Raw genomic sequence first — 16772 nt, forward strand, 5'->3', positions numbered from 1 at the left:
TACAAAAAAAACCATAAATTGAGGGAAAGATGTTAATTTTATGTAACTATTCAATGCAAAAGTTAGTCGTAAATAACGACTAACAATAATGAAGCAAAATAAGTGCTAACTAGTCTTTGTTGTCTCTTATCACAAGAGAGACAAACATATTAACATATAGACATAGATGAAGGAAAATTTTATGGCTTGATAACTTATGTATGTAGTTATGTGATGCACACTGCACGAGTGAAAATTTAAAAAGTCAACTGTAGAAATAAATGATGGATAACTTAGGAAATTTCTCAAAGGGAAATGAATATGGTGAGAGACGCTATGCATTAGAACAAAACTATTATGCCAGGAAAGTTTGTGTCAAATTGTCATGGGTTTCTCCAAGTTTGTCACACTTGTAATAAGGATATAATATGTTTTTTTACTTATACTTTTGGTCAAACTTGATATTAGTCCTTAAAATTTCAAATGATCTATTTGATTGGAGTACTTTAAAAAAATGTAAATTTAGTTCTTATGTAATAATAATCAAGGAACCAAATAAGGATTAAAACAATTATTTTTTAAATTATATAGAAACCACATTGATTGATTTTAAATTTGACCAAAAGTATATGAATCAAAATTATATTTTACCTTAATAATAACAATGATACTATGTGTTTTACTTATAGTAATGTTGGGTTGGGTTGAAACATTTTTTATGTTTGGTGTCTGTTAAGCTTTACTTGTTTTGACTGAGGTCTCATTTAAATTTTAGGATAAGTTTGCTTTTACATATTTTTTTATTTAGTAATATATCGCATGTATGTAAGAATGTTTGTTAAGAGATTATGACATCTTTAACAAATTTTTATACATCAAGAAATTAATCTCTAATTTTAAAATATAGAGATAAGAAAAAAAATCTAGTTGCTATGGTGTTGAGTTTTAGGTGGTACATAAGTTTGTGTTATTTCTCTTGTTAAGTTCTCAATTTTACAATTGTAATATTTTTTTATTTATAAGAATTGAACTTGAATTTCAAAAAATTTATAACAATTCATGTTTATTGTTCATCCAAATGAGTTATGCACTCATTGGATATGAGATAGTAATATATCAACTCTCTTAATAATTTCAATTATTTTTTATGTTTGTGAAAAAGATTTTATTGTTAGGTCCTCTTGCGTGTAATCACTTTCGATCAATTTAAAAGGAATTATTATTTGTCGCGTAAGTTGACTCTTATTTTTGTGGTCTTTTCAAAAGCTATCATACTTGGCGAACCATTAACCGTTGGAACGTATGAATATTTCTCCTAACATTATGCCAATTTCAATGTTCCATTATATTCTTACCTTCTCTAGACATTCAACTACCATCACACAATTACTTGGTCGACTTCATTAGGAACTAGGATGGAACACCATTTAATCTTAAAATAGATTGAATCTTCTCAACTTATATTATTCAATTTCTTGAATGTTTTTGTGTGTTGCTTTATAATTGGAATTAGAGATTCATTTTGGTACTTTCTATAATAAAGATGTACAAATATTACATATGCTAAGGTGAAATTCTAATTTTGATTAAATTATAATACTAAAAGTTCCCAAGAAATCTCATCTAATTTTGTCCTCCTCAATAATCTGGCTTTGGTATTTCCTTATGATACACATAGAAAAATTATTCATTTAAAATAGCATCAATCCAACAATGAGTACGGTCTAAAATGAATTTGAAGAGAAAAAAATTATTTGAAATAAGATAGTTATATATAATAAAATAATAAGAAAAATAAACAGAATAAAATGTAAAAACTGAAATATAAAAATTTGAAATATTAAAAATCTATTTATTTCTATTTTTGTCAACAAAGTGAACATTCATGTGAAACATTTTTGCATTATAAAAATTAAAAACTTTTTTATTGATGGATTTAAAGTTAATTGTTTTATCCTTGAGCTGACCTTAATCTAAGATCTATTTGCAGGTTGCTAGGCATGATTTTGATCATGGTGGGATTATACTCCTTTTTGTGGGGAAAAAACAATGAGACAATATGCACAGTTCAACAACCAATTCTAGCAGCCGCAAAAATATCAAATGTAATTGATTTGTCCACTCAAGCAGAATCAATGACCACATTAATGACAAGTTCTTCACCTATGAATTTAGTAGTTTTAGAACCTGAAAAGTTTGACAAAAATGGAAAACAAAAGAAGATTGTATTGTAAAATTGATGGTTAGCTTTGGCCTTCATCGCAAAGTGGATAAAGTAGATTAAAATGTTTGACATATAAATTATCCTACTAAAATGCTTGAGATAAATAAAAAGTTATATAAGAAAGTCAAATTTCCTAATTTTTTTTTTATGTATATCTACTTATTTGTAATTCATAAATAGTCCTACAAAGGTTTGTATCAATTAACCTCTTTCTCAAATATTTTTAAAGTTGAATCAGGAGCTTTATGCGTGAAAGTATCCCTATGCATGTTTTTTATTCAATAGACTAGCTTGTTGACTTCTGGGCTAGAAAATGTCATCATAATTTACATATATGCATTCAAAATAGACTCTAAACGTAGAATAAGAGCACCCTAAATTTTTATTATTGAAAACCTTCTCAATTGAGTAAGGAAAAATCACATGATTAGTACTATTTTCAATTTATGAACAGGACTCTCACAAATTAACTCACTAATTTTCTCTCTTAAAAATTCTGAGGTTCTCTCTCACTTTTTCTCTCACAATTTTTTACAACAAACCATAAGGATGCTCTATACTTGATGCATCAAAAGTGAAGACGGAATAAGATTTTTTTATAGAACTATCCTTCTACACAAATTAATTCTATGAGGTTCTTTCCGTCATGAAAGTTTCAACGAATTTCCTCAGTAATCAGTTTTGAAACTTATCCTCCACTCTAATCTAAAAGTGAATCTCCCTCTTTCCCACTTAATTCACCTAGGATGAGTTCGGTTGTGTGAAAGATTAAAGAATAAAAGAAAATTAAAAAATATTTAAATTAAAATAATGGAAAAAAAAAATTAAGATTCACATTTTTTTTTATTTTTAAATTTACTCTTCTTTGAATATAATCCTTCCCCACAACCAAACAAGTACTTATATTATATCCAAGATAATTATAAATTTTTTTCCAGAACCTTTGTATTTTGTAGGGTTTTTGACCCTTGTCTAATTGGACAAATAGATTAAAGACATCTCATTTAACAATGTCACGTGTCAGGGTTTCAAAGAAAAGTTTTTAAATTGCAATGTAGTCTTTTATATTTTAAATTAATTATAACTAAATTGTGATCATTAACATTAATAAATAATTTTAGATGACTAACAGATATAATTAGGGTTTTTGTCAGAAAAATCCCAAAAATTGAATCCCTTGACTTCCCCTTTTTTGTTCCTACCTTCACTAAATTCAACACCCTTTGTATTCTTAAAAAAACAAACAAAAAACCAAACCCATTTATTCTTCCATTACGATGTTACTTTTTACCCGTGAGTGCGATTTTTTAATGCATCCTGCTAAAGCCTCTCATCGGGTTCCAACACTCTTGCTCCATCAATCTCTGCAACTTCACGAATTCCACGTACCCGCTGTCGTGTACATTGATTGTATAATTTTTAATTTATTTAGGGTTTTGGATTTGATTTTGCTTCGACACGTTTGGTTCGAGGGACATTTTCTTTTTTCCGAATCATTTCATATACAGTAGATGTCTATTACTGCGAAATCCTCACATTTCATTTTTGTCGGCTCACGTTTATTTGCAAGCCAAATCCCAATTTTCTTAAGTTCTTTATTTATTTTTATTATTTATTTTTCCACTATGGTATATAGGTCTTCATTTCAAATAGTTTGTTTTAAAACATTCATGCAGTTCACTACCTTTATATAAAGCAACTTATGTTAGTCAAACAACACATAATGCACTAAATAATCCTAAGCACTTTCCATCTAATGATATGTGGACTTATTTAGTTTGTGTGTGTTTTTGTTTTATCCATTCTTCCCTAGACATTAAGGCATAAGTATATATGTGTCTAACAATAATAAAAAAGATAGGCTATATTAGATAAGGTATTTTAATTAACTTTTTATTTTTTATTAATTGAAAAACTTATTTGATGGTTGAATAAACAAGTATTTTTATTATTTTTTGTGTGCATTGGTGTGGACGTTGTCGTTTTGCGTATGCTACAAATCTTTTCATCGTCGTTTATAGTAAAACTTCAAACGTCCCTTAGCACAGGTTCACACACTGGTAACTCGCACGATTCCTTACTCACCAAGTCATTTGCGATCCCCGATTAGCGCCACGTGTCACAATCTCTTTCGACGCTTGTTTTCCACCAACCCGCATTTCCCATTTTGCCCTCCCCCCACCATCTTCACACGTTCGACACGTCTGCTTCGGACACTGGCACAACCGTGTGATTCCGTCGAAAACCGAGGTTAAGAGCGGAAGCGCATGTACGAGGAATTTATAATCTTTTAAATTTCACAAACACTGTGTAACAAAAATACTAACACGCACCAACCACCCACCTTCTACTTTCTCAGCAACTTCCCTTTAACCCGTGACGAAAAACTCAAAAAGCAGCGAAAATCAAAATCCTCAGAATCCCTACGATTCCCCCACTTCGGTTTTCACCTTATTTATCTCAAAGATTTCTCCTTTCTCTCCTTTTTTCTCTCTTTGCCCTTCTGGGTGTTTTTGAAACGTGCTTAAACCGTGATGGGTGCTGTTGTGGAGTGCTACCCGCCGCCTCGCACGGCGGTGCTGTCCCTCAACACGCTGCCGTTAGGGTTCCGTTTCCGTCCCACCGATGAGGAGCTTATTGACTACTACCTGCGCTCGAAGATCAACGGAAATAGTGACGATGTTTGGGTTATTCGTGAGATTGATGTCTGCAAATGGGAGCCTTGGGACTTGCCTGGTATATTTTCTTACTTCTTCTCTTTGGAAATTTGATTTGAGGTTTTTGTGTAATTGGGAAAGTTTTAGTCTTTTGCTTTACTTATCTTCTTGGTACTGTTGATGAACTAGTTCTTCTCTCTTTTTAGGATGTTTCTTTTGAGCTAAACTTAAGTATTGTTATTGTTGTTCTATAATCAAAATCAGCATAATTATCTTGTTGATTAGAAGAGATTATAAAAAAGTGTTGGTTTTAATTGGAGATCAGACATTTATGGTAGTGTATTTAAGCTTTATCCTTATTTGGGGGGGGGGGGGGGGGGGGGGAAGGGAATTTTTAAATTTTTGAATTGTTGGATATGGAATTTGTGGTAAACAATGATGCGGAAGGTGGCTATGCTGTTTGATTTGCTTTTTTTTTTTTTTTAATTTGCTTGTTGGGTTTGGGGTGTGCTTGTTGTAGATTTGTCAGTGGTACGGAACAAGGATCCAGAGTGGTTCTTCTTCTGTCCGCAGGACCGGAAGTATCCAAACGGGCACAGGTTGAACCGAGCTACGAATCATGGCTATTGGAAGGCGACGGGGAAGGATCGAAAGATTAAGTCTGGCTCCACCTTGATTGGAATGAAGAAGACTCTTGTTTTCTATACCGGTCGTGCTCCCAAGGGGAAGAGGACCAATTGGGTTATGCATGAGTACAGGCCTACCTTGAAGGAGCTTGAAGGAACCAATCCTGGACAGGTCTAGTCTCATCTCCTACTTTTATTGTTTGGTATTTTTACTTTTGATCTTTGTTGTCATGGTGTTTTGGCACTGAATTGCTGTGAACTGTAATAGCCGTATCCTTTTTTTCCTAGCTGAAGTGTATAAGATGTTAAGCTGGTTTTTATCCCTCCATGTTTGATTTGATGAATGATGATTTACGTTTCTTCTTCTTGCTATTTGGTTAGAGACTTTGAGGTTTGGTTGATAGATGGATCAATTTACATATTTCAGCTAATAGATTTTTGCTTTAAAGATTTGTTTCTTGTCTTGTTTTTTTAAGTCCAAGGGTTGCTCTTTTACTACTTTTCTCATGGTTTTAATGTCCGTAAGAAGCTCTTGTTTGCTGACTTTGAGTCAAACCATATTGACTATTGTATCTAATATCTGTTTGAATTACTTCTACACCTAGTTATTTTGATTCTAAATGTTTTTGGCTTTCTTATGTTGCCTTTTTCTAGTTCAATGTACTATTATGCATTTCCATTACCTCTGGTTCAAGTGCTTGTAACCCTTAATGCAGTAGTACCTACAAGTCTATATATATTATTTATCATAAAGCTACTGCAATTTATGTTTATCTTAGATTAGAGTGTATGTGATGATGATGATGTGTTGCTGACTTTTAATTTGGTTGATTTGACATCACAGAATCCATATGTCCTTTGTCGATTATTTAAGAAACAAGATGAGAGTCTTGAAGCTTCAAACGGTGATGATGTGGAGCGGACTGCTTCAACTCCTACAACTGCCAATTACTGTCCCGACGAAATACAATCTGATTCAGCTCTGGTTCCAGCATCTTCCTCACAGGTTACTGAAGATGATAAGCCTCTACCAGTTATTTCCGAGAACTCCGAGGAAGCAATATCCAACATTATAACCCCTGGTGATATTCATAGTGACGAATGTGATGCTCCTGATGCACAATATCAAATTGTTGAACCAGTTGCAGAGGTTAGATTGGCTGATTTAGTTTCAATCTATGATTGCATTGTTCCTTTCTCTTGTTTTAACTCTCCCCCTAATTTGATTTCAAAACATTGAATTTGTTGATTCTGTAACTATACTTGATGTTGACTAATTCAGGAGGATCAGCTGTTGAGCGTGGACATATTTTATGACCCAACAAATCAGCAATTAGACGACAAATTGTTCTCCCCTGTCCATGCACATTTCCCAGCAGATTTTTATTATCAAGCTAACAATCAATCAGAACTTCAGTATGGTACAAGTGAGAATATTTCAGAATTTTTTGACTCTGTTGTTAATTGGGATTCATTCTCTTATGCTACCAGCAGTCTAGATCTGGGCTCATCCTTCCTTAATCCTAAGGACAATGGATCAGGCAGTGACTCAGATGTGGAAATGGCCAATATGCTGGTGAGTAATAGATCTGATCCCTTTTATCCTTTGGTCATTTTAGATTTCTTCCATCAAAATGACTTCTATTAGTTTTGAAACACCTAGTGGCATCTTCACCCTTTATTCATTCATGTTTTTATGTTAATTGCCCTCATCTAATATGACATATCAAATTGCAATTTTTGTTATATTTATTTAATGAGTTTATTATATCTTCTATTTTCTGCTGCAGCATCTGCAAGCATTACATGATTATCCTAAGGAGGCAGTTGAGGAGAAGTTCAATGTAGGATTATTTCAGAACAATCCCCAGATGGCTTTCTCAAATGATGGTCCTATGGGCCAAGTGCACAATGTGGCCAACTATTGTGAGCAACCAAGAAACTTTGATGCATTTGTTAATGGTGATACTGGAATCAGAATAAGGACTCGTCATGGAAGAAATGAACAGCCAAACATGAACATGATGATACAATCACAAGGTATTGCACCAAGGAGAATACGATTGGGAGTTGTTAGGCGTCCGCTTGGTTCTCAGGAGACAGCAAAAGATGGGAGTTGTGCTTGTGCCCCAGAAGACCATAACTCAAAAACCATCATTAGTGCGGTAATAAGTTTGCCTATCCAACTTATATATCTAATAACTCATAGATGTCACTGAATGTGTGCTGAGACTTTAGTGTTCCTATTTTGCAGGAGAAGAAAGCTTCAGAAAACCATGCTGCTGATGAGAGTTCCACTGTTTCTGATGAGAGTTCCACTGTTACTGATGATTCTGATGAACCAGAGGAGGCATCTCCCAAGTCAACTGACCCGAGAAAGATAAGTCAGCAACATGTTGCAACTGCAGAATCCATCTCGGGGTCGAAAGACCTTCTAGTGAGCAGAAGGGGCTGCTACACCTCAAAGGTTTCCTCTAATTGCGCCATGTGGTCTTATGTTCTTGCAGTTTCTGCAACTGTATTGGTCTCAGCAATACTCCTTGTTAATATATGGGCATATGTCAGATCTTAAACTGCTTACATGCAGTAGAAGATCATTGACTTGTTAAGGAGGCGTGTAGGATTGACTCGTTAGAGACTTGTTGATAACAATGTTGTGTATAATATATATGTGCATATGTATGTAGTAGTCATTGCAGAATATGGTAGCATAGCTGTCTAGTCTGATAGACATGTAGTGTTGCCGCAGTTAGATTCACAGTTTGACCGTTTCCCTTTTTGTTTTGAGGTTAAGGTTAGTTTTCTGTCTTGGTTAGTGGTGTTAACACGCAGTTACCCTGGGATTTTGACTGTCACTTTACCACTTGTGCTTTGTTCCCATGTGGTTTTGTTGTATCACTTTTTTGGCTATGTTAACTAGGGGAGGAGGATTCTGTGTAGCTTTTGTTAAACTGCAGACCATCTCAATGCTTAAAAGTTAAAATTTATTTTTTGTATGGAAATAAAGTATTAAAGGACATAGTTTGTTGAATGCTAGCAGTTAGATCACAACTACACCAGCAGCAGTTAATTTTCAACTCATGAGAATCTGGATCTATCTACGAAGTGTTTATTGATGTTATAATCCGTTACACCATGTCAAGTTGTTAACACATACATGTGTACAATTTGCGTACATCAAGTTGTTAAGGGTTGGACAATCAAGCAAGTCTCATACGGATTGGCTCAGACTTTAGGATTATACGATTTTTTAAGTTAATTATGTTATAAAATAATTAATGTTATTATTTGTAACACTTAAATTTTAAATGTATATTTAATGTGCATATAAATTTAAATGATAAATTTTATAATAATTAATTTTGATTTAATAATTAATTTGTTTACATATATAAATTATAAATAAAAATTATGTTTATTAACATAAATTTACTAATGTATTTTTTGATCTTATTATAATTAATTTTGATCTAATAATATATATTTTTACATATATAATTTTTAAATAAAAATAATAGGTTTCATAAAAATTCATATATGTAAACATATTAATTATTATATCAAAATTAATTGTCACAAAATTTATTATCTAAATTTACATATACATTAAAAATACATTAGAAATTTTAGTGATATTAATTATTTTATAATATAATTGACCTATTAGTTGAATTGGTTAGAATGTTACGATAATAATGTGAAAGTTACAAGGTTTGATTTTTGTTTGGACCATTAATTTGTAAAAAAAAAATTGAATTTTTTTTTAAATCATATGTGCCACTTACATACAGATTGTCTAATCCATATCAGTTTTAGGGAAAAATAAAATGGGAATCTCACAAGTTATGCTAGGTGTACCAGCAATTTGCATGGTGCGTGTAGCAACATCCGCAAAGTGATATTCACCAAAACTGGCCCAACTATAATGGAACAAATTGAATATAACTTCCGTATATCTAAGTGTTATATCCGAGGTAATTAAATGTTTCTATTATCGAGTAATTAAGCAATAATTAAAAAAATTTATAAGTGATTAAGTAATGTTATATTTTAAATCAATTTAAAAGATGATATTATACGGGAATGTTTGGTTAACTATTCAATTTTTTTATATTCTCAAAAATATTTAAAATATATGTTTGATTCATGTTATTTTTTCCTAAGAATATATGTTATATTACTAAAATATCTTTTTTTATATTAAAGATTTTGTTATATTTTATATCAACAACCAACTATATCATGAATTGATCTTGCATGACACCAATGTCGTGCATCATTCAAACATATATGAAATTAAATTCAAAATTAAAACACAATTAAAGATACTTTGCACATTGTACAAATTTCACTTAAAGGATAAGAAACAAACCTAGAAGAATCATAGAGGAAGATGTAAGCGAAATCTTGACTTACAATAGCAAGAATAATACAATTGGTAGGTAAATAAAAAAGTAGTGGGGTGGTGAATTTTAGTAGCAAAGATATAATAATATCCTTACACAATAAATTAGATTCCCATCACACAAGAATCCACATTCCCACCCTCATTCAATGGAAATCAAATCAATATAAAACAAAATGAATATGAAAATTTCATTTTCCTGGAAATAAAACATATTCGAGAATATTCTTTTATTATCTTTTAAAAAATATGGAAAAATATATTTTTATCTCCATATTCCTACGAATCCAACAATATTTCATGAAACAAACGCTCCCTATGCCTTGAATTGATATATATATATATATATATATATATATATATATATATATATATATATATATAAAGTAATTAAATGTTGATAATTAAATGTTTCTATTATTGATTAATTAAGTGATAAGTTAACATATTTATAAGAGATTAAGTAATGTTATATTTTAAATCAATTTAAAAGATCATATTATATGCCTGTATAATGCAAAATACTAATAAGAGTTTAATTAATAAATAAATATAAATCAAGTAAAATAAATATATATCAATTTGGAATATACTTTGGAATGTAATGTATCGAAGAATTTTATATAAGGCACGTTGTAAATAAGTCTAGTACTTTAATTTACAACAATGATTCAATATTCGTACATTTCACTTTTCCAATTCCTTATTGTATTGTACCTCTAAGACTTCCTTTTCTTGCTGTGAGGTTGAGTCAGTGGCAACGATATTTTTGTTTCATTCAATTTCATAAAATAATACCAAACTTGTCATCGAAAGTTTGGTATTATTTCTTTTCCACAGAGATTTGTCACCATGGTTCCTTCAACAAGTCAACAACAACAAAAAAAAGAAAGTATTTGTCGACTTCACACATCAAACTGATGATCCTCATAAATTAAAAACTTATTGAACGGGACAAAAAAAAAGTCACAACACAACTCTGAGCAAATACTAGAAACAAAATAAACAATTCAGATGTACCCATCAATTAATAACAAGCTACCTTTTAATTTTTAAAGCATCATTAACATATTATTAACCAAATAAATAAGGATAATGGCAACTTGTGAAAATGTTTTAGGAAAATTAATTAACCAAAGTCTTAATGTTAAAGCTTCTGCATAAGATCAAATACTTTGCAGTTGAACTTGACGTATGGTCGTGACTCACTGACTCGTGAATAGAAAACTACTGACAAAATATTCGTAATTTATATGTACAAGAAACCACCTTTATTAGCAAAGTGGACGCTGAATGTAGCTCTTTATGTCCATAGGTTTATGCACCTTATTTTTTTGTTTGGTGTACCCCTAAAATTTCTAATATCTCCTTACCCTTCTTTCCCCTGACAAATCCTACTCCCCAAACCTCCATTATCACTGCCCCCACCTCAACCTAACCACCCAACACCACCGCAACCACCCAATGCACCTCCACATTGCACCAAACCCACCACCACCCAAACATCCACCATCGTGTCGCATCACCTCCATATAATTCTGGATTGAATAACCCATAATACATTTATATTAGAGATTACTCAATCTAAAACTATATAAGGGTGGTGTGACACAATGGTGGATTTTAGTGTGGCACAAAGGATCGTGGGTCATAGTGGTGTGTGTGGTGATGGTGGGTGATTGGATAGTGGTGCGATGGTGAGATTGGGTGGTTCAAGTGGTGTTTGGGTGCAATGATGGTGTATAGTGGAGTGGCGTGGTCATGGAGGTTTGGGTGAGAGATAGTTGGGGTTTGCTTGGGAGAGGAAAGTTAAGAAGAGGATATTAGAAATTTTGGGGGTGCACCATGAAAAAAATTAGATGCATAAAAACATTGCCCAAAATTCAATAGCAACTAATCTAGGATCCATTGGACCAAAGGAGTAAAGACCTAGCAGTTGTGATCCATGTTCTAGAATCACTATGGTTTCAAATGTTCATGAAACACATGACATAATTGAGTGTTATTTTTTTAATTTAAAATTTTTAATTATATGTCACATAAAGATTAATTGAATCATAGATACATAGTTGTGAAATCCGATTTGGTCTGATCGATAGGACCGGTCCGATCGGGACCCGGTGGCATAATCAGGCCGATTTTGTTATTGGACCTTCATTCATGTGACTCGAGATGGTCCAACCAAACCTGATTGGTTTTGTGGAAACTCGACGACCCTCCGATTTTAAAAACACGAACTGGGTTGTGCATGTTAAAAAATAATAAGGGGAGTGCAAAAAGTTTATCTGTACTCCTTGTGTTTATTGGGAACTGGATTCTAACTCATTTTTTATTATTAAAAATTGAATTTATGTTTTAGTTTAGGTAATTACTATTTACACTCTCTTTATTACTAATACATTTCACTTATGTTATCGACTTTAATACTTCAATTGTTATTTTAAATTTTTTAGAATATGAAATTATAGATAAATTTTTTTAATCAAATAATGTTAGTTATATAATATATACATATATAATTTTAAAATTTTTAATATAGACTGTGTTAAACCAAACTAATTATTAACCCATTGGATCATTGACACACTACCTTGTTCAGATCAATCATCATCACAACTATGCATAGATATATCAAAACCATGAAATAATTTATTTTTATTGCTGGGTCACTTCATCATGGGATCTTTGTAGGCAGTTTCCAATATTTTATGAATAGATAAACTCTTTTTTTGGTTTTAACAAGTTAAATCTGTTATCAAGAAGTAGATTACTAAATATGGTCCATTTTAATCTAATATTCAAATCATTATCAAAGGGCATGCTCATGCTTGGGAAAGGGTTTAGAAAAACCAAAATCCAACGGATTTGGACGCGTACGGATTTTTTTTCCACAATATGTTTCGATCGCTATTTAGCTTGCTTATACAATCTTGGGTTACAAATGAGCTTCTTTGATTTGCCACGTTACTCCTTCAAGATGAATCTCATAAAAATATTTCCCATTCTTATAAGTTTAATTTTTTCCAAAAGAAAAGTTTGTAGCTGATTCATTCATGTAACTTCTCAAGGTCATAAAAACATTTCTCATAAAAGTCTGGTCAGCTGCCATATAGAAAAATAATAAAGATACATATATAATTTGATTATTTAAAAATACCATCTAATTTCTGTTCTTAAAATTGGTTGTGAATTGATTCTCAAGATCATGGAAAGAATTGATACACAAATCATTGCTTTATTTCGTCAGGATAGCTCCTCCCATCTACTGCAGCCATAATATACGGTCATTCAACTACAGCTCAAGACAACCGTTTTTTCTTTGAAGTGAAAAACCAAAATTTAATGACTCAGTAGGAAATTTTTCTGAATGCCATTGATAATTGCATATATTTATTTTTAGGAAACTTATCAGCAACGTTTATCTAAAATTTTGTAACAAATAATTTAGAGAAAATATCACATACATATAAATATGAAAACACAAAGAAAGATAATTGCAAAATAAACACAAAGCCTCGTTAACAGCAAGGTGGTGGTGTCTATCAAGAAAACAAAGTTACATCCCCTCCCCTGTTTGCACAGGTTTGACCAATACACCGAATTACTAAAATTGATATGAAGGAACACTAGGAAAAACAAAAAGCAAAATTCCAAACGATTATTATTCTGGGAAGAGTCGAAGCACAATACTCATTAACAAGAAAATTCGGTTGTACCCATAAAATACCGATTCCTACCCGCACTTAGATTGATCAGTACTTGTAGTCCTCAACATGGAGGCTCTCTGAGGCACCATCAGCAAGCTTTGAGTTACCCTTGTAGGTTCCCAGAGTTGCCTCTGAGTTAGCCTTGGCTCTTACCAAAAGGGCTTCCTGAGCCTTCTTCACATTCTCCTCTTTTCCACTCCATGCCTTAAGGGTGCTCTGTTGAAGTGCCCTTCCAAAGGAGAAAGAGAGTGACCATGGCTTCTTTCCATTGACCTGGTTAATGGCATTGAGGTTAACGGATGCCTCCTCCTCACTCTGCCCACCAGACAAGAAAACGATAGCAGGAACTGCAGCAGGCACGGTTCTCTGAAGGGCTCTAACAGTGTGCTCCGCAACCACCTGAGGGGAAACCTTAGCAGAATTGGATCCGGGGGTGACCATGTTTGGCTTCAATAGGGTACCCTCAAGAAGGACGTGGTGATCATTCAAAGCCTTGTAGCATGCTGCAAGGACACGCTCGGTGACGGCAGCACACTTGTGAATGTCATGAGATCCATCAACAAGGATCTCAGGCTCAACAATGGGAACCAGGCCATTCTCCTGGCATATGACAGCGTATCTGGCCAAGCCATAGGCATTCTCATGGATAGCCAGCTCAGATGGCTCGTTGGGACCAATCTTCAGCACAGCACGCCACTTGGCAAAACGTGCACCGGCTTCATAGTACTTGGCGCAACGCTGACCAAGGCCATCTAGACCCTGAGTGGTGGTTTCTCCATTAGTGCCAGCAAGCTCAACTGTGCCCTTGTCAACCTTGATGCCAGGAAGAACACCAGCCTCCTTCAAGACTTCCACAAAGGGCTTGCCTGCATAGAATCCATTCAAACCATTGTCAGTGTAACAGCAATGCCAATATCATCCATCTTCATTCATACAAAGACAACCACACGAGTAAAAGCATATTGGCAACCCCAAGAGGATAAGAACATAACTTAGATAAGGTGTTGTTATCTGATCAAAATTAGAGATTCACCTTGAATACACATCTTTATTATGCAGATTACTGAGGTGAAACTCCAATTCTGATCAGAGAATTAAATGGATTACTATAGTGAAGCTTTTGACTGGAGAATTGCACCAACAACATTCAAAGAATCCAAGTTTGGCACAAAGGAAAATTAAAGCGGGAAAAAACCATGTTGGCAAACATGGTTTTAAAAAAGAATATGTAGACGCAAATTTTAAGTCAAAAACCCCAATTGCAATAACACCTGCTTCATTAGGATGCAAATTTCTACAATATCAAGAATCACCATGCAGTGACCACAATTTAAAACCTAGATCAACATAATATTAATCAATGCATGTTCAAACCCAATGATGCAATGCTCATCGATTTATGATTCAAACCAATTAAGATACTCAAAACTGTTGAGAGTACCTGCAGCTGTGCTCTGGTAGAGAGTTTCCTCAAAGAGGATGACACCACTGAGATATTTAAGAGCACCGGGAGCGGTGAAAAGCAGCTCCCTAAGAGCACGCCTGTTGGATTCAACATTCTCTACACTGATGCTGGCCAAACGCTTGCCAATTGTCCCTGTTGACTCATCAGCAGCAAGAATACCCTTTCCAGGAGTGCCAATGTAAGCAGCATTGACAATAAGCTCATCTGCAAGCAAAAACATTAATTAACACCAGCACACAAAACATTAACCACACCACAATTCCAAAACTTACAAAAATTAAACAGGATAAAACATAGCGAAACCCAAATTATGAAAACATATATTGGTAACAGGTCGAATCTTCATTAGTCAAACAAGGTTAAAAGCAGCTTAAGATAAAGCAACATCAATCCTGATGAAAAATTCTATAACTAAAAACAAAAACGAATAATCAATCAATTTGATCCATCAAGTATATCACCTTATCTCCTAAATAGTCCTTAAACTAATGGGATTATATAAGTAGTCCCTAAAGGATTAGAAACCATGCGACAGTCCTTCAAGATTTGAAAAATTCATCAAATTAATCTCCCGATGTTAGCAAAATACATCAACACGGGGACTAAACTCGAGGATATTCAACACTTTCAGGAACTGCTTACATAATTTCATTAAATCAAGGACTATTTAAGAAAGAGAGTGATACTTCATGGACTAAATTGATGATTTGAACAAAAACCCTTGAAGAGCACATGGACAAACAGTCAAAAACTAGTTTTTTTCATAAAGTTTTCCATAGAAAGCCAGATCTGAATCTCTCAGATCTAAATCACCACAAACAAATTCAAATTCAAATTGATTCAAACAAACATAACAAAGAAAGCCGGAACAGCAGATAAAAAAAGAAACACTGAGATCCAGAAAGACACGATACGATTACTACAAGATAGATCAAAGCATGAGAGAGAGAGAGAGGGAGAGAATTACCATGGTACTTGCCCTTGAAGTGAGACATGATCGAGGAAGAAGACGGTGAAGTTGGTGGGAGAAGAAAAAGGGGTAGGTTGGACTTGAGAGGTTGGAAGAAAGTGAACAAGTGAAAAGAGAGTAGAGTAGGGTTTACATATATATAGTGATAGTGATAATGATGTTGCGTTGAGGCGGCGACAACAGAGAAAAAAGACGTGGGTCTTAGGATGCGCACTCGCGAAGCGTCGACCTGGGTTATGGTTCGGTTTTGGGTGCGTGTCTCTGTGGACTGCCGTTGGAATATTTTGTGACCTAATTTGGATGGCGGTTTCAGTTTTGGTTGATTCAACGGCCCGTCTTTATTGGGCCCAACGCCATCCTTAGTCTCATCAATGCAAAGCCCACCGTCCACTTGTCTTCTAGTTTGATTCCGTACGCCAACAAAGTGAAAAGTCATGCAATGTCTGCTTCTTTTCAATAAAGTTTTGCTTTTAATATAATATTAATATATTTTCTTAATTGCAATATAAAAGTGTCCACTTAACTTTTTCGCAATTGTTATTTTCACAACTCCCCCTTTTTATACTAACTAATACACTTCTTGTATCATTATTTTCCCAAACTAGCCTGCAAAACACATTCCCTCCCCTTTTCACATAACTCTTTCCTACAAACACACGGTTGCAGATAGCCTGCCCAAGCATGGTTTATCCATTAGTGGTGGTATTGTTTTCTTCAATTCAGCAACAAAAATAAAAAA

General features: G+C 33.6%; 2 protein-coding genes across 2 annotated transcripts; one reads left to right on the top strand and one right to left on the bottom strand.

The window, feature by feature from the left end:
* Nucleotides 1-4511: 4511 nt before the first annotated feature.
* On the top strand, nucleotides 4512-8488 carry LOC100778903 (protein NTM1-like 9). Its single transcript, XM_006596349.4, has 6 exons — nucleotides 4512-4939; nucleotides 5381-5658; nucleotides 6331-6636; nucleotides 6769-7062; nucleotides 7277-7651; nucleotides 7741-8488. Exons 1-6 carry the CDS (start codon nucleotides 4738-4740, stop codon nucleotides 8056-8058), a joined length of 1773 nt encoding a protein of 590 aa, XP_006596412.1. The 5' UTR covers nucleotides 4512-4737; the 3' UTR covers nucleotides 8059-8488.
* Nucleotides 8489-13260: 4772 nt separating this feature from the next.
* LOC100778363 (fructose-bisphosphate aldolase, cytoplasmic isozyme-like) lies at nucleotides 13261-16295 on the bottom strand. The gene is made up of 3 exons (NM_001255438.3): nucleotides 16031-16295; nucleotides 15040-15267; nucleotides 13261-14464 (listed from the first exon to the last, which is right to left on the bottom strand). The coding sequence occupies exons 1-3, from the start codon at nucleotides 16056-16058 to the stop codon at nucleotides 13644-13646; spliced, it is 1077 nt and encodes a 358-aa protein (NP_001242367.2). The 5' UTR covers nucleotides 16059-16295; the 3' UTR covers nucleotides 13261-13643.
* Between the last annotated feature and the right edge of the window lie 477 nt (nucleotides 16296-16772).

The sequence above is a fragment of the Glycine max genome, chromosome 14 (assembly GCF_000004515.6).
Source record: "Glycine max cultivar Williams 82 chromosome 14, Glycine_max_v4.0, whole genome shotgun sequence".
NCBI lineage: Eukaryota > Viridiplantae > Streptophyta > Magnoliopsida > Fabales > Fabaceae > Glycine > Glycine max.

Coding starts and splice junctions, on each gene's coding strand:
- LOC100778903 (XM_006596349.4), top strand. CDS start 4,738: ATGGGTGCTGTTGTGGAGTGCTACCCGCCGCCTCGCACGGCGGTGCTG. Junction 5,659..6,330: donor AAGGAACCAATCCTGGACAG/GTCTAGTCTCAT, acceptor TTGACATCACAG/AATCCATATGTCCTTTGTCG. Junction 7,652..7,740: donor CAAAAACCATCATTAGTGCG/GTAATAAGTTTG, acceptor CCTATTTTGCAG/GAGAAGAAAGCTTCAGAAAA.
- LOC100778363 (NM_001255438.3), bottom strand. CDS start 16,058: ATGTCTCACTTCAAGGGCAAGTACCATG. Junction 15,268..16,030: donor CTTCAAGGGCAAGTACCATG/GTAATTCTCTCC, acceptor TTTTGCTTGCAG/ATGAGCTTATTGTCAATGCT. Junction 14,465..15,039: donor CTACCAGAGCACAGCTGCAG/GTACTCTCAACA, acceptor GATTCTATGCAG/GCAAGCCCTTTGTGGAAGTC.